Here is a 16312-nt window from a genome sequence, read left to right on the forward strand (position 1 = left end):
GCATTGTTCATATAAAGGATAAAGTGCTGCTCTGGAGACAGCAGGAGGTTATAGGAAAGGATGGTGTTGGCCAGAGGTTGACCAGCGCAGGAAAAAAATGAAAAGATAAAGTATAGGAATGTCTGCTGGCTGGGGAAGGAGGTGTAGGGAGGAATGGGGAAAAGGAGAAGAATACTTCACAAATGTTGATCCAGCAGATCTTCTATAGGCAGAGAAAGAATCTGAACCCAAGGGAAAGAAAAGATGGAATGTAAATGTGAGATCTCAGCAGCGTCCACTGGTGACATCCATGGACAAGGAGCCAGGGTGCATGAGGAAAAAGCCTCTGGGGTTCAGGGAGATGATGTGGATTAGAGCAAGTCAGAAAGTGTACAGGCGAATGCTGTGGAAACAGAAGTCCTGGCTTGCTGGGAAGAGCAGAGGGATGTTATCTGTGCAGGGGAACCCAGAGGAGGTGTGGAGCAGGGTGGGTATAGCACTGCGAGAGACCTGCTTCCCTTACCTGTGTCCTCCTTTGGATCTACATGTGTGCAGTAAGACGGGCACCCCCAGGGCACAGCAGCCTTACCCAGCCACTGGCCAGTGACGCTGCCCAGCACTCCCACCTAGGGAATGGGAGCCTCCACGAGCAACTGAAGACGTGCATAGCAAAGAGGACAGAAGCTGGAGAAATTCGGGGAACCTACACAGCCCACTGAGATCCTCTGCCAAACTAGACAGACCGATCTCCTCAAGCAGCTCCCTGGGAAGCAGCTTTCCCATCTCTCGGGCCATTCTGGTAACATCTTTAAACTGCCTTCACCCAGGCAAGGAGGGCGAACAGGGCAGCGAGCGAAACGGGCCGTCGGCCCTTCCCCGCAGCGCGGCGACCCGAGGCGGCGGGGCCAGCAAGGGCAAAGCGGAGGGGACGGCAGGGAGCGGAGGGGACGGCAGGGAGCGGAGCAGCGGGGCTCTCCAGCGGGAAGCCAAGGAGTGGACTGGGAGGCCAGTTACGAAGCGGGAGCACCACGTCTCCAAGCAGAGGGAGGACGCTGCTGAGATTTTGGGGGCAGCAGCGCCGTGACTGAGCGGGGGGGGCTTCTCAGGAGGGCGGCGGGGTGCGGGAGTTTGCAGGCAGGGGGGCGCAGCGAGCCCGGGGAGAGCGCCAAGGGCCGCCCCGGCCCCGCTCCCGGGTGGGCAGAGCCTCCCGCCCCCCGCGCACCGGGGGCTGCGGCCGGCGGCGGCAGCGCCCGGCCCCGCGGGCACTACCGCCCGGGGAGGCCGGGGCGGGCCGGCCCGGCGCAGGGCGGCCCTGGCTCCTCGGCAGCCCCCCGCGGGCCGCCGGCAGGCCGCAGGGGCCCCCGGCGCCTGCCCCCGCGCCCCGGGCGGAGGCGCGGCAGCCGCGGCCGCGGGCCGGGCCGAGGGCAGGGCGGCGCGGCGGGGCCCGCACGTCCCCGGCGCGGACACGGCGCTTCCCCGCAGGACGTTTCACATCCGGGAAATGAGCGGCGAGCGGAGACGTGGAGGGCGCGGGCAGGGGCGGCTCTCCGGCGGCGGCCCGGCTCCCCGGGGGGCGGCGGTGAGGGCGGCGGGCGCGGCGGGCCCGGGGCGGCGGGCCGGGCCGGGCCGGGCCGGGCCGGGCCGAGCGACGGCGGGGGGCGGCGGCGGGGGCGGCGGCGCAGCCAATCGCCGCCGCGCTCACGGCGATGCAAATGGGAGCACAATGGAGGGAGCAATAAGCGCGCTGCAGCCAAGCTTGGCGCGGGCTGCGCTTGGCTGACGGGCCGGCCCGCCAATGGCAGGCGGCCGGGGGCCGCGGGCAGCCAGTGGGCGCGGGGCGGGGGCGTGCCGGGGCGAGGTTAGGGTGTCCTTGCAGGGTGTCTGGGCTAAACTTCACCAAATAATAGCTGTTTGTATTTTGGCTGCCGAGGAGCCATTTTAGGTAAGTTCTGCTCTGAACTTTTGGGTTCGCCTGCCCGGCGCGGCCGGGGGGCGGCGGCGGGGCGGCGGCGGGCGGCGGCGGGGCCGCGCCGGGGCGGCGCTATGAATGAACTCCGCGGCGGCCGGGCGCGGGCCGCGGGGCAGGGGAGCGGGGCCGGCCGCGGCCGCGGGGGGCTGGAAGCGCCCGCGGGGCCCTGTCATGGCTCCGTCCTTGGGAGGCGGCGGGGGCGCCGCGGCGGCGGCGGGGAGCGGGGGAGGGGCGGCGGCGGGGGGCGGGGGCGGCGGCGCCCCCACAAGTTCCTCCTCGCGCCCCTCCCCCGCGCGGCCCCGCGGCCCCCCGCTCCCTCCCCGGGGCGCGCGGCCCCGCGCGAGGCCCGGCGGCGGCGGCGGAGTCGGCGGCGGCGGCGGCGGCGGCGGCGGCGTCGCGATGGGGCCGGCCCGCGCGGCTGGCGCTCGGCCCTGCCCGCCGCCTCGCCCTGCCTGCGGCCGCCCGGTGCGGGGCGCCGCTGCGTGCGGCGCGGCCCCCGCCTCGGCGGCCCGCAGCGGGACGGGGCCTAGGCGGCGCCGGGCGGGGAGCTCGGGGCCCGGCGCCCCCCGGAGCCGGCGGCCGCGGCGAGCCGGGGGCCGGCGGCGGGGCTGCGGCGGCGCGGAGCGGCTCGTCCCGGCCGCGGGCGGCGAGGCCGGCGGCGGCGCGGCGGAGCTGCGTGACGGCGGCGCCGGGTGGGACCCGGCGGCACCCGGGAGCCGCCTCGGTGGGTGCAACTTTCCGCCGTCCTTCCGGCGCCAAAGCTGGAGTAAATTAATAATTAAGCCTTAAAACTTTGAGGTTGGAGAAGCCGGATCCTTCACAGGCTGGCGGTCCGGGTGCCCGGCTTTCCTGCTGTCTGACCTGGGGCGAGGAAGGGCATCTGCATTGATGAGGTGGGAAGATTTTCCGTTAAAGGGTCATTTTTTTTGCTCCGAGCAGCAGCGGACTTGTTCCTGCCGTCGGCCGATCCGTCCTGCTTCTCTTGCCGAGTGCGAAGCAGACAGAGATCTGTTGTGACATTGCAGCCATGTCACAACAGAGTGGCATCGCAGTCACGTTAGAGTCGCATCTCGTTCGCGCTGCAGTCATCTCGCAGCAGCCGCGCGGCGCAGCCTCGCAGCCGTAGTGTCTGATGACCGCGCCGTGGAATTCCCCGTGTTCCTACCAGGGACTCTTACTGGCATTTGAAGTGGATTTTAATGTTGATCGATAAGGTTTGTAGGGTGAGCGTTTTGAGGAGTCGGAGAGAAACGCACACAGAATATAGCACAATGAAGGGAAATCATCCGCTAATATTGCCTAGTGAATGCACCCTTCTTAGAGCAGCTAACGTTTTCTCTGGTTATTGATTTACCTTCCTGACAACTAAACTCTCAGTGAAGTGAGGAATCGAGAAGGCCAAATAGACTATCTCTGTGCGCCCAGCTGGCTCTGCTGGGTCAGCTGCAGGCCTTTCATGTGGTAGAGCTTTTCAGTAACTTCACTATGGAAAGTGCTTGGTTTATGGTTGTAGTGAGTTGGGATAATTTTAGCCAAAACTCAAGCTTTTTAATGTTTTTCCCTCCTACTTGGGAAATGTAGCAAGTGCTTTTGGGGTTAGGCAATGAGGGGAGGAGGTGCAGGGTCCCAGACTGTAGGCTGAGGCTGTGCAAAGTTTCCTGTAGATTTGTGCAGAGGTCTCCAGCACTCCTCCGCAGCTCCCGGCCTCCTTGGCAGAGGGATCCTCATGCATAGGCTGTCGTTAGACATAGTTGTTTATCTCTGACCCTTTCGCTTACAGGGGTATGGATATTTGGCAGGGGGTGCTGCCTCTATCTTTTAGCTGTTGTGGGGTCAGTTTGATTAGAATACTGTCAGAGGAGAGGGCAAGTTGAGCTGTGCAAATACTTTCCCACTGTGCTGTGTTGCCAGTGGGGCCAGTTCAGGTGATGGCATGGGAATAGGTGCTTTCTTCTCTCTCCTCACCCTTCATTTTCCCTCATTCACATGAGGGCTTCGCTGGGCTGCTTTGCAGAGAAATTGTTGTTTTGGTCCAGCTGTTGTAGTATGAAGCAAGAAGAGCATATTTTTGCGTATATTTATTCCAGCAGGTTCTTCCTGGAGCAAATAGGTTGTTTCACTTGAGGCTTTTGACTTCCACCTGGGCTGGTTTTGGTCAGGGCTGCCATTGCTTTCCTTTCCCACTTGCTTAGTGGAGAATTGATTCCTCTTCCACTGTGAAGTTTAATGCTGTTGTCCGTTTGCTTTTGGGAAGCTAATTCTGCTGTCCATCCCTGAATCGGCACAGTTGCTTCAACATGCAGGTCCTGCTGGAGCACTGGACATACTGTTGAGTTTCTGTCGCTGCAAAAATGGGAAGTGTGCAGCAGCGATGTGCGGTGAGGCTTACTGAATGATGCCCCTCTAGCGTTTCAAGCTGTAGAGCGTGACACCGAGTAGAACTGCATCCTATCAAAATGCCTGTGCGTACCTTGTCTGGCGGAATAATGAAAGCATGTGTTATTCTTCGAATACAGAGGCCTTGGAGAGCAAGACTGAATTCTTTTTGGTTCATTTTCACTTCAGGAAAGTTTGAGGAGAGCATTGTGGAACCGTGGCTGTTTATTTCTGCATATTGGCTCATACCTCTAAACAGAAACGTTGATTGCTCTGTTGCTGAGAAAGTGGTTGTAGCCCCTTCCTACGGGCTAGTAGAGATACATTAAAAATTAACCTGTGTGAATCTGTGAAACTAAAGCATTATTTCTTGCCCTGTTTTTTCCATTCTTACAGCGCGTGAATAATGTCCATCTCTCCTGGAAGGTGCTGTTAGGCTTTCTTACTATCCGTGTGCTGCTGTCTGGTTTGGTAGCACGTGCCTTGTTTAACGGCTTAAGTTTACTGCTCCCCTGCTTGTCCTCTATGTTGGCATTAGGGCATAACAGCTCTGTCTGTGCTACTGGTCTTCAGGAATAGCTGGCCCGGGATATGTCAGTGTTAGCCCCAATAGTCAGTGCTAACATTATTCTGGGCATCTGCTGATTTCTAGTGGCTTAGTAAATTCTCAGCTAGAGGCATGTCTCCTTTTCCTGACTGCTTTTTACTGTATCTCTTTAACAGGAAGCAGATCTCTGCTTTTTCCCCCCTCTAGAAGCATAATCTCTCAATAATTTCTATGATTTAATCTTCCTTGAGAGATTTCTAACATTTTCTCCATAACAGCTTCTCTAAAGACATAAAGTTTTACAGGTGGATAATATAAAGCGTTTTACTTTAACGGTTTGTGTTATTTCAGGAGGGGTTTGCACAAGCAAGTGAGCTCTTTTTAGACAGATTACAAGGCTGAGAGCTTGGCCACTAGAGCAGGCCGTTGTGTTTGTTGCGTGAAGCTGTGATGTTCTGGCCTGTCTTGGAGTTTGGAGAGAGAAGCGCTGGTATCTAGCACATCAGCTTGCAGGAGGAGCTTGCTCTTGCGAAGGAGAGGGGGAGGACTGATCAGCCTCGCGCTGTGAGTAAACCCTTAGTGCAGGAATGTGGGCTTGGTGTGTTGGGACTGGGAAAACCGGCACGTGTAGGGAGATGGTCTCTAAAATTGTCTTAAAGAGACACTGGCGGGTGCGGTGGTCGGAAGCCTAACCAAGCTTCATGGGAGCCGAGGAGGTGGTTCTCATTGCTCGTGTAAGTAGCAGGGAAAGCGTTTCACCTCTCCCATCCTTGTTGCCTGCTTGGGACAATGGACTCAACTTCTGATGTTCGTGACTTGATCCTAGCCTGTGAAACCAGAGGCAGAGCTGTCGCTGCGAAGCAAACGGATCGTGTAGAGGGGGGTAGGCGGCCAGGGTGAATGATCTCTGCGTAGTGGAGTAGCAAGGCTTGCCTTGCGCGCAGTGCTGGTGGTAGGGCGTAGGATTTGAATAGTGGTTTCTCAGTACCCTAAAAAGAAGGTGAAAGCAAAGTTACGCTTCACCTCTGAAACACTGGCAGTGTGTGTAGAGACTGCTGTCCTCCGCCAGCATTGCGGTGGGGCCAAGTTCAGGGCCCCAGTGTAGCCTTGTGCTGCAAACGCTGTGCTGGCCAGTGCCTGCCCCAGAGAGCCTCCAGTGATCTTCTGTTGCTGACTCGTGCCTGAAATAACAGAGCTGTGGAAAGCTGACCGAACTGTCAGCAAAACGGGGAAAACACAGCACTGTGTATGTGAGCTTATGACATGAGGAGGTTCTGATTTTTGCTTTCTAATGTTTCAGGCTGGTGCAGTATGTTTTCCGTGTGATAGGACAATGCCTTCAACCTTCCCTTATATGGGAAAATCTGGTATGCAGCCTAGCAATCTGCCAATATGTGGCTATTAATTTTTAGCATTGTTATAGTGGTTGAGTTTGGTCAGCCTAAGAAGTAGGAAATACCTGGGACACTGTGGTCGGGCTTTGGTTTTGAAGGCAGGTCCCCGATAGTTATCCGGGCAGAGATTGTCTGTGCCTGTGCTCTGGCACACTCAGCTCCTGGGGAGGTGAAACGAAAGCTGGGGGTGTTCAGTGTCTGGACGTAGGGACTCCTGCTGAGTTTGGGTCCGGTGCTCAGAGGGGAGCTGGAGGCCTTGGTCATGTGGGTACTGAGGAGGCTGGTGAAGTATTTAGCCCATCTGTTGTGGAAGGACCTTTCCTCCTATGAAGGAAGTGCTGCCTTGAGGTTAAGGAGTGCGTACTGTTCCCGTACTGCAGGCTATTGCCTCTAGGGAATTCCCAGCCTGTAGTAAGTATAAACCCCACTCTAGCAGGAACAAAACAGTCTCTCGGTCCACAAAAGAAAGTGAAAAGTGTGGGAAATATCTTCAATCTCAGTTTGTTTTTAATGCGAGCACTTGAAATGTGCTTGCAGAGCTTCACTGTGCACAGATGAAGAAGTGCAGGTGTTACCACCATGATGAGATGTTAGCTTGTCCATGAGGTGCACACAGTATATTTTCTAGCCCTGTTTTTCCTGTGAGGGATGCTGCTCAGTAGCAGTCTGACAATGATATTGTTGACCCTAAAAGATGCAGACTGTTTCTCATCACACAGCAGTTCTTGGGATCCCTCTTTTCTTCGGTCCTGCCTTTGCCTTAACTATGTGCAGTCCTATGGTTGCACGAGTGTAGGTTTTCTTCTAACTTTTGTGTTTTAGCTGGTGAGATTAAGTTTCAGTCTCTTCAGCGTAGCTTTCTGATGCTTGTCTGGCCCTCTTCTTGTTGCTTGGCTCAAGGTTGTTCTTGGCAAGGCTGGACTGACAAGCAACTAACTCATTGCTTCCTTTTGGGGTAACTGTGCCTTTGGCCGAAAGCAGATGAAAGTTAAGCTTGTCAGTAGAAGAAAAGAATTTGCAGAATATTTGTGTGCATCCTGAATGCTTTCATAGGAGCGTGGGATCTGTGGAGCCCTGTTTCGCAGTAGTGTAAAGGGAGGCAATGTCTGTGGTCGGGTTATTGTTAACCCAGGTCGGTGAACTGGACTGAGGAGCTGCAATGTCCCTACTAATGTGCATGCTGTTGCAAGGGAGGGATGGGTAGAGTGTGAAGAGGCAAGATTGTTTCTGCATCTTATGAGGACCTCAAGCAGGTGTTGAAATTACAGCCTGGGAGCTCTCGCTGAGGAGCGTAGCTCCTGCTAGGTGGGAATGGCATGGGCCTGCTGTGGGGGACCCCAGGGCAGAAGCATCCGAGACTGCCTGGTGGGGGAAGCTCAGCTCGGCTCTGGTGTGCGATGTCGGTGTGGCTGGCTTGCGGGAAGTGTGTCTGGGGGTGATAGGAGCTACTGCACTTACTGCCCTGAGGATTATAAAAACTCTCCTGGGATATAAGAATCCCCCAGGAGGTACCCCATTTTTGTTTTTCTTTGAAGGAGGAAACAGTAGTTGAAGGACTTAATGTGGAAGACCTTGTAGATTAACAGGCACTCCTTAGAATTTGGGTCCCTCTGCATTTTACTAGAAATAGATGTTTTTTACATAGACTTAGCTGAGCTTCTTTCAAAAAAAATTCTTCTATTAAATCTCTCTTCAGAAGTCATACAGGTAATTAGATAACCAAGTTATTCACTTGCTTTTATGTGCTTCCTTTTTTTTTCCACTTGCGGTTCAACATATGTTCAATGGTTACCTTTAAAGATGAATTCCAGTGTTAGCAATACGCTAGTGTACTACGTGCAGGAACAAGGGTGATGCAAAGTTATGGATGACATTCACTGTCTTAAGAGTAGGGAACGTATTGGTTCTCTAGGAAATATTAATGCCTTGCTATATATGTGCATTGAGACAAAATTAAAAGTAGTCCTAGATACAGGAATAAATATTAGTGCTTTGCTGTAGACATGCTGTGAGAACTGCTGTTTTCGCATGAGCCACTGCCTTGACTTCTCGAGACCTTGTGCACAAAGTACCTTTAACCCTAAATGTTTCATCCGCTTTGGTTAAAACTTAACACATTCCGTTTTATCCTAAAAATGCTTTATGTGTCTGTTAATTGAAGATCTGAGAAGAGAGAGCCATTCAGTCGTGATGACTCGTATATATGTGCATGCTGCATCCTTGCTGTAGCCTGTGCTTGCTTAGCCCAGGGAGGAAAATAGTGTGGTGTGCGAATGCACAGCATATTGCTCTTATCTGTATGCTTCTCTGCTTGGTGCTTTAGGGCAAGCAAAGTCCCATTTCTCAGCGATCTTTCTCAGTCCCCGTAGGGTGCCCCTCACCTGGGTATCCGAGTTCTTCCCGGCATGCACTTTTGTGCATACGTAAAGGCAGGTTTCACTCTTCCACCGCAGACAGTGGAGACTGTGCGCTGTTTGTTCTCCGTGTGGTGGTGATGTGGGGAGGCTGACTGAAGCAGGGCTTGCGTTTGCTGTGAAGGTGCTGAGGTTTGTGGTTACCCTGGTTTCTTCAGAGAAGTGGTTGCAGGTTTGTGGGCCAGTCGCTATGACTGTTCCGCCTGCTTGCCCCGAGGGTGAGAATTTCTGTGCGAGAGTAACATAGCTGTTCTGGACTTGAGCCAGTCCCAAATTGTTTTTGGAGGATGAGGACCAGACTCCTGAATCTGGAAGCCAAAAAAAGGAGTGGGTCATCATGGGGGCAGGCTCTTTGGAGCCTTTGTGGCTGTCATGTCAATGAGAGCAGTCTCTTTAGGAGCTCTGTAGCGAGGCGTGACTCCACGCAGGCTTATAGGTCATGTGTATTTGAAAAGGTACAGCTGTGTCCACATCTGACAGGGCCTGGTACACTGTGTGTGGAGATGTGGTTGTCTGCAAATGCTGCTCTCTGCTTTCCAGGCAGGCTCTTTGGTGGCTGCTCTGCTGAGCAGAGGGCGATGTTAGGGGATCCAGGCAGTGCTTCTAAAACCTTTCTTGGGTTCTCTTTCTGCCACCTGTGATCTGAGAGAGGGTCCTGTCTGGCTAACACAGAGCGGATGTGGATTTTTGGACCTTTTGCATGCCACTTTCCCCAGAGGCTTCCTGCAACTGAGAACTAGAGGAGGATGTGATGGACTCATTGAGAAGCTGTGTGCTAGGAAGGTGTCAGAAGAGGAGGAATGGTTCATCCAGGTCAACACTTGAAAGGAGATGTGGAAACCATGTTGACGTGGACTTCCTGACAGATACATGCAGTAAGACTGGGCTGGGACGTGAGACTGTGGGGCCTGTGCTCTCCCGTTGCATCCAGGGGGCTGCCTGCCTGGGCCTCACGTTGCTGCATGTCCAAGGAGACTGACGTCTGTAGACCTGCCAGGCAAGCTGGGACAAGAGTCGCTTGGCAGTTTGGTGCAGTTGAACCGCCGTGCCTGCCAGCTGGCTAGCTGAGCTGCTGAAGATGGTGCTGGCCGGCCAGGAGGCTCCAGGACACAGCGGATGCCTTCTGTGTCTCTGCTCTGAATAAAAGGATCTCGGCTCTGGGAGAGGCCCATACCAGCTGAGCCCGTGCCCTCTTTGAAGGGGCTCGGTGTGCTCTGCAGTCCTGTCTCTGCTTAGAAAAGGGATTCAGCAAAAATGGTGCTTTGCAGTCAGAGTTACTGATTGCAGCCTGGGTGTGCTCAGTACCTGTGCGAACGCAAACCTGCAGCGTGGTGAGGCTCATGCTCTCTCTGCCCTTGGTGACACCTGTGAGCACCTCTGAGCTTGCGCGAGCTTTGTACGAGTGTGAGTGACGGGAACTTGGCAAACTGTTCTGGGATGATGTGCAAGGAACCCCACTGTCTTTTCTGGGCAGGGTTTGACAGGAGTTAAATGTTTGAAGCCATGTTGCAGGCAGCTGGTCTCTGACTGAAGGGCATTACGGCAGGGCTGGAACAAGAAGGGGCTGCTTTTCAATATCTGCTTTCCGTAGCATTTTATTTGCAGCATGTCTGGGCAGGACTTTGCATGCTCACTGTTAAAGAGGGTACCCAAGAGTATTAAAGGATTGCCTGTAGCTGAGGAGACCTTGTGCTGCTGAAATCCAAGCTTTTGCACATGTGGAATTGATGAATTTCTTTCTGGCACTTCTCTTTGCTCCCATGCTGGAGTGATTCTTGGGACAGTGTAAAAGTATGCAGATGCGAGAAAGCATTGAGGTTGGACTAGGCTTATAGCAAAGCGGCAATAGAAACTAACTTAAAGCAGGCTATTAATACCAGCAAACAGGGGGCTGCTGGGGTGTAATGACCAGCTAGGTGGTCTGATTAAAGGCAGTCCACCTTGGAGGTCTTAGGTGATGGGTTTCAGCCAGAGAAGACTGACAGGAACACCAGAGGGAAGAGCTTTCAGAGGGACTGGACACTGCAGTGGGGTCTCTGTGACCTTTTGGAGCTGCAGCAAGTGCTGTTGTGCCTTTCCAGAGGGGAGGTCTTCTCTGGGGTGTCAGATGTGCTCTTAATGTGTCCACAGCCAAATCTCGAGGTGCATTGCAAATGCTTGTTCATTGTCTTGGCAGCCTTGCTGGGAAGGCGGGTTTTTTATCCCCATTCTACAGTTGGAAAATAGAGGCACAAAGGGCTTTGATTGCCTTGGAGGAGCTGTCTGCAGTGTGACAAAATTCTGCTTTCTGACAGCTTGAGTTTACTGTGCAGGATATCAACAACAGCAAGAGGGGGAGAGCTGGGCTTTCAGAAATGCCATCTGATTTTTTGGCTGCGTGCCTTGGGATAGTTTGAGTTTGGTGCTCTTAGGTGTGTAGTTCTCAAACAGTAATCTTACAAAAGATGTTTTGAACTGGGCAGCTATCGAGGTCTATCAGTTGAGCTGGCTTTTGTGCTCCTCGAGCAGTAATAAAGGTGCTGTGGGCCAAGTTATGTGCCTGGTGGCATCTGTACAGGCCCAGTGACCTTGAGGATGGACTTGAACAACTAACCGAAGCCTGAAGAATGCTTGTGAGTGGAAAACAAAAAGAAACAGGAAAATGTGCAGGGTGCTTGTTTTTGCTGAGACCTCTATATCCCTCCTGCTAGCTAGAGAGCAGCTGGGTGGTTTGCTGTGTTGTAAGAGGTCTCTGAAGAGGCCAGCCATAATTCCTGTACTCCCACAAGCCTACTGCTTCAGAAGAGGCTTTTCTTATGCTAATGGGAAGTCTGGATCATCATGACCGCTGGGCCAGGAAGTCTGTAGGAGCCGAGCCCAGGATCTCGTCACTGTATAGGGGTAACAGCAAAGAGCCTGTCCTTTGATGTCAGCTGGTGGAGACTGTCCAGAGTTATCTGACGTGTCTGTACTATGGGACACCGGACCAGGCACTTCAGGGAAGAGGGCCTGCTTCCAGCACCCAGAGTTTGCCCTGAGAGTGGCTGCTTTGCCTGTTTCTGTCTAGGCTGCAGCTAGGGTTGTGTTGTCACTGTTCCTCACGTCTGACCCCAAGCTTCGCGCAGTCCCCTCGGCAGCCTTAGCGCGTGCTCCTCGTGCTACCTTGAGGCTCCCTGCCTGGTGGGGTGGCAGGTGGGGTGTAAAACCCCAGGTGCCGGGAGAGGAATTGCACAACAGGCATCTCTTTGGTTGCCAGCCAAGCTGGTCCTCAAGCTCTGTTGAGCTGCTGTTAGGAGTGTGCTTTGAGCACCCTGCAGCCAAGGAAGGCCCCTGCAAGCCCTGCCTCCTGCCCTCGGGGAGGGACCAGAGGGCTTCTGGGAGTGCCGTGCCAGGGAGCCTCTGGAAGTTGCACTTCTCCATGGGCCTGTGCATCTCAAGGCCCTTCTGCAGCACAGAGAGGTAGCTACAGAGTTTTTCTCTTATTTTTAAGTAGGAAATTAGGTGCTGACTGACCCAAGTCCAGGGTTATGTGAATACATATTTTCTCCTCCAGTCTTTCTGGAAAGTTGTGAGGTTTTTTGTTGTTGTTTGTTTTTAGGGCTTAACTTGCTGAGTAGTAATGCAGGAGTGTAGAAGGGGAGGATGGAGAGATAGATGGACTTGAGGTGCTAGGAGTTTGGAGAACATCTGGGAGGCATCTGTAGTCAGCCTGTTCTTGTGCACTGACCATGGGGCTAGTCTCTGCAGCGGTTATAGTGTGGTTTGCCCAGGTTGTGGCTTGGACTTAGCTCCTTTTTGCAGATTTACCCTGTGGAAATCCTGAGTATACCACGGATATGGAAGATTCCTCAGCTCCAAAGCCACAGTGCTGAGGGGGAGTGATGGGAGGAGTGGATAGGCTTTGTGGCCACTGGCCCAGTCTGTGTCCTGGACACCGAATTCATGTCATTCCTTGTTGGCTTGCTGATGAGCACCCCTGGGCCTGTGGAGAAGTGGAAAGAAAACTTGGCAGTGATGATGGAGAAATGGCTTCTCATGATTTGGCTGCCAGCGCTGTTAAGGGTTAATTCAGCCTGTGGAGCTTAGCCACATCCGAGCATGTTTATGTTTAATGGGGAGCAGAGGCCTGGAAAATACTACATCAGTGCAATGGGCTTCGCTAATGCAGTGGCAGAAGCTTGAACTTGTGACGCTCCTGACGCCAGCACACATGATCGCTTTGCTTGTGGCACGTCTCTGCAGAAAGAGTTGGTGTGGGCCCGTTGGCCCTGTGTGCGGGAGCACCACATATGTTCACATGCACAGCAGGCGACCCTTTCCGGTGATCTGGACAACACGGCTGCTCCTGACTTTTAAGGGGCTTCAGACGTCATGGGTTGGCGCCTGCCTTGTGTGTAAACTCATGTATCTGAGAAATCCTGGCCCTCACCACCACCGAGGGTAGTTTGCAGGCCTGCCTGCGGGTGTGAGTCCAGCCTGCTGTGTGCCAGCTACAAGGCCGTGCAGGCTCGTCTTATCTCCCTTCTCTCTTCCTTGTCTGCGTAGGTCCTGAGCTATAGAGAAGATTTGGTTTTGTTTTATTTTTCCTCTAGTTTTTGCCTTGTTCGTTTTGAGGATTAAAATCCACTGCCTGGGGCTCACGAGCAGCTGTCTGGAGCAAGACCCTTTGCCCACTCATCAGAAGACAACAAAACTGGGCTTGGTGGAGACAGGAGCGAAACCTCCTTGCTCCTGGCAGATCCAGTGGTGGTGTGGGAAGGGAATACAGTGAGCCCTGGGTACGTCCCTGTTCTGCGGATTGCCACCTCTCTGTCCCCAGTGCTACTTGGGACAAATGTGACTTCTCACTTTGAGCTGCTCCTGGAGCTGCTGAGAGCGCTACACTTTACAGGGAGCTTGTACCCGATTTCCCTCTCTCTAGCAACAACCTGGCCTGCCGTGGCTTTATGCACGTGCTGTCTGGCCAGGTGGGTTGACTTGGGGTTTGCTACGTGTTATTACTGGATGAAGCTGAAGGTGTTTCCAACCTTGCTTTCCCTCTTCTTTTGCTGTTACTCCCTGTTCGCTGCTGGGCTCGCCACGGAGTCTGAGGAAGCACTTGGTTCTTAGCCCTGTGGTGCTGTGTAGCTTTGAAATAACAGTTGAAGGTCATTACGGTTACAGTCTTGGGTTAGGAGCTGCGTTTGAAAACTCTACGCAAAAAGCTGTTGGCATTTCTGCCACGTGAGCTTGTCGTGGGAGTCATGTAGCTCAGCTGATCAAAGCAGCGTTACCGGATGGCAGCATCCAGTCTCTGTGTGCTCTCTTGCTTGTGGGGCTGCCAGCAGAACGTCATCTGCATGAGGACGGTAGCAGTGTCCTGAGGACTCCCCGGGGTGTTTGACGTGTGTCTGTCCTTTCGGGTCTGAGGGCCTGCCTGGAAGGCTTTGGGAGCAGGAGGAAGCTTGGTGTTGAGCAGGCTCTCAGGAGGGGGAGGGCTGTGCAGCATCACCGTGAGCTGTCGTATTCCTTGTCTCGAGCAGGTGACAGGCAGGTTATGGTTATTTCTCGCTTGCCCGTTGCAAGCTTCGTGGTCCGTTCCCCTGGTGGGTGGCAGAGTTGCACGTCCTGGGAGAGTGCTGCATGGTTTGGGCAGCAGGACTAGCATGCGTGCTGGATAGCTTCATCGGCAGATCTCATAGGTCTTGGCTCCCTCAGCCCCACAGAGTGCAGTAATTCCCTCTCTGTTTTCTATAGACTAAAACATTTTAAGGACGGAGAATTCCTGGAGCATATATACAACTCTCTTGGGGCTGGCTGTTGGTGTGAGACTCTGCACAACCTGCCCTGGCCACGTGTGCGCACTTGAGCGATGTTTGCTCCCAGGCTTTCGTTTGCTCTGACCTTTTTACGTGCTGCTTTTCCCCCTTGCTCACTTGGTACCGCCATGTCCCCATGGACATGGAGCCTCTGCAGCCCTTCCCTCGGGGTCCTGGGAGGCTGCCTGCTCTGTTGATGTTGGTCTAGGAAGCAGTGATGTGGTGTTAGGGCAGATCTGAGGTGAAGAGCATTTGGCCTGCTCAGGGAAGCGAGTGCCCGATGCTTCTGCCGTTGGGATGCTGAAGGGGGTCTTGGTTTCTGTAGCTTGGATGGGTAGAGCTAGAAGGCTCGCTCTCTCGGTATCCCTGCTTGGCAAGGAAAAATGTATGCCACAGCTGCCTTGCAGCGAGCTCACGGGCTCCCCAGCCCCCGGCCTCGCTGCTGCTCATTCTCTCTTACTAAACTACTGGGTTATTTTTAACTTGGAAAAATTACAACCCAAGATTTGCATTCTCTACCCCCAGTGGAGGGCTGAAGGCAGGATGTGGGGGAGGGCACTGCGGAGGGCTGGGAATGCGGCTCGCCGCTCCGGCAGGCCTCTTTCCAGGGGGCTCGCACCCCCCGCAGCGCTCTGCCTGCTGGCCCGGGCATGCTTGCCGAGCGCAGAGGCTGCGCAACGGGGAGGCAGCGAGGCTGCCTCTCCGCTCCGTGCGCCTGGAGTTTCAGCCTGGATTCCCACGGTGAATGCACCGAGCAGCTGCAGGCGTGCCAGCAAATCGTGCTGCAGCAAGCTGTGGGGAGAGAGCGTGCTTCCGTGCTGCCAGGCTGCTTGCGTGACAGCCGGCGACTTACAGCGGGGGACGGATGCCTCCGTTAAACGCTGTCCCAAGAGCGGCTCTCCGGTGCTTGAGTGTGTTGTGGAGGAGCAGCCGGCTGGGTTGCTGTTTTGCCCGGGGAAGGAGGCTTTGCTGGGCCATGCAGCCCTCCCTGAATTCAGCCTGGTGATAGCTGGAGGGGAGGAGCAAGGAAGAGACGTGTCGCTCTTGCGCTCTCTTTCTCCCTCTTCTAGCTCTGCCTCTTCACTGTTTTGCAGGCAGCTGTGTTGTCGGTGCTGTCAGTGCTTGTCTCGCCCTGCCCGGGTCTCCCTCGGTTGTAGCTGTGGGTTCCTGGGGGAGCAGGCGTCCTTCGTAAACCCAGCGGCAGGGATGGTGATGTGTGCTGTCTTTGCAGAGCCCCTTCTCCGTGCAGCCCACAGGAACGTAGTTGCCTGAGTCCCTCTGGATTGCACCACAGATACTCTGGCTTCAAGCTCCAGTAGCTCTGCCGGCTGAGGCGTGCCTGTGCAACCCTGCCTGGAAACAGGAACTGATAAGGTAGCAGGAACCAAGCAGTACCAGGGGATTGCGGGTGTCTCTTTGCTGTTTGGTGGCTTGGAGAAGGGTGTTGGTCGAACCAAACGAACGAGGACCAGCGTGGGCGCTGAGTTCTGCTCCTTTTCTGTCCCAGCCGAACACGTGGGTCCCCTTCTGCCGCTCGCCCGTGGTGCGGATGTGTCAGGTAGGGAGGGTGCTTGTCTGGTGCCAGGGCCCTGGGCTCTCTGGTTTGCCAACAGACAAGCTACTGAGGGTGGAGGGTGCTTTGGAAAGTCCTCTGATGGACAGGTACTGCTCGTCCCAGGGAGCTCTGCTCCAGCTTGCCTGAGAGCCTTGCAGAGCCCTTCAGCCCTGACCTGCGGTCCTGCCGCTCCGTAGCACTCCCAGTGATGAGGGGAGGAATAGCAGGGAAATGCAGCAAGCTTCTCTTAGCGAGCAATGACCAATATTCATTTCTCCCAGCCCTCTTGAGGTGGACCCAG

The 16312-nt window shown here is 54.8% G+C and overlaps 1 protein-coding gene across 9 annotated transcripts in view; it reads left to right on the forward strand.

Moving 5' to 3' along the window:
* Positions 1-1396: 1396 nt before the first annotated feature.
* Positions 1397-16312, forward strand: part of CHD6 (chromodomain helicase DNA binding protein 6) — a 100715-nt gene continuing 85799 nt past the window's right edge. For 2 of the 9 annotated variants that reach the window (XM_064521353.1, XM_064521357.1), the window contains exon 1: positions 1651-1921. Coding sequence is in view for 4 of the 9 variants with exons in the window: in XM_064521350.1 (XP_064377420.1) it covers positions 2348-2672 (325 nt within the window). In the remaining 5 variants the exon portion in view is untranslated. Of the gene's footprint in view, positions 1559-1650; positions 1922-2262; positions 2673-2732; positions 2842-15687; positions 15831-16312 lie in introns of those variants that run through there. The other 7 variants (XM_064521350.1, XM_064521351.1, XM_064521352.1 and 4 more) reach the window with 5 other exon arrangements.

Source organism: Dromaius novaehollandiae, chromosome 16 (genome assembly GCF_036370855.1).
Source record: "Dromaius novaehollandiae isolate bDroNov1 chromosome 16, bDroNov1.hap1, whole genome shotgun sequence".
Taxonomy (NCBI): domain Eukaryota; kingdom Metazoa; phylum Chordata; class Aves; order Casuariiformes; family Dromaiidae; genus Dromaius; species Dromaius novaehollandiae.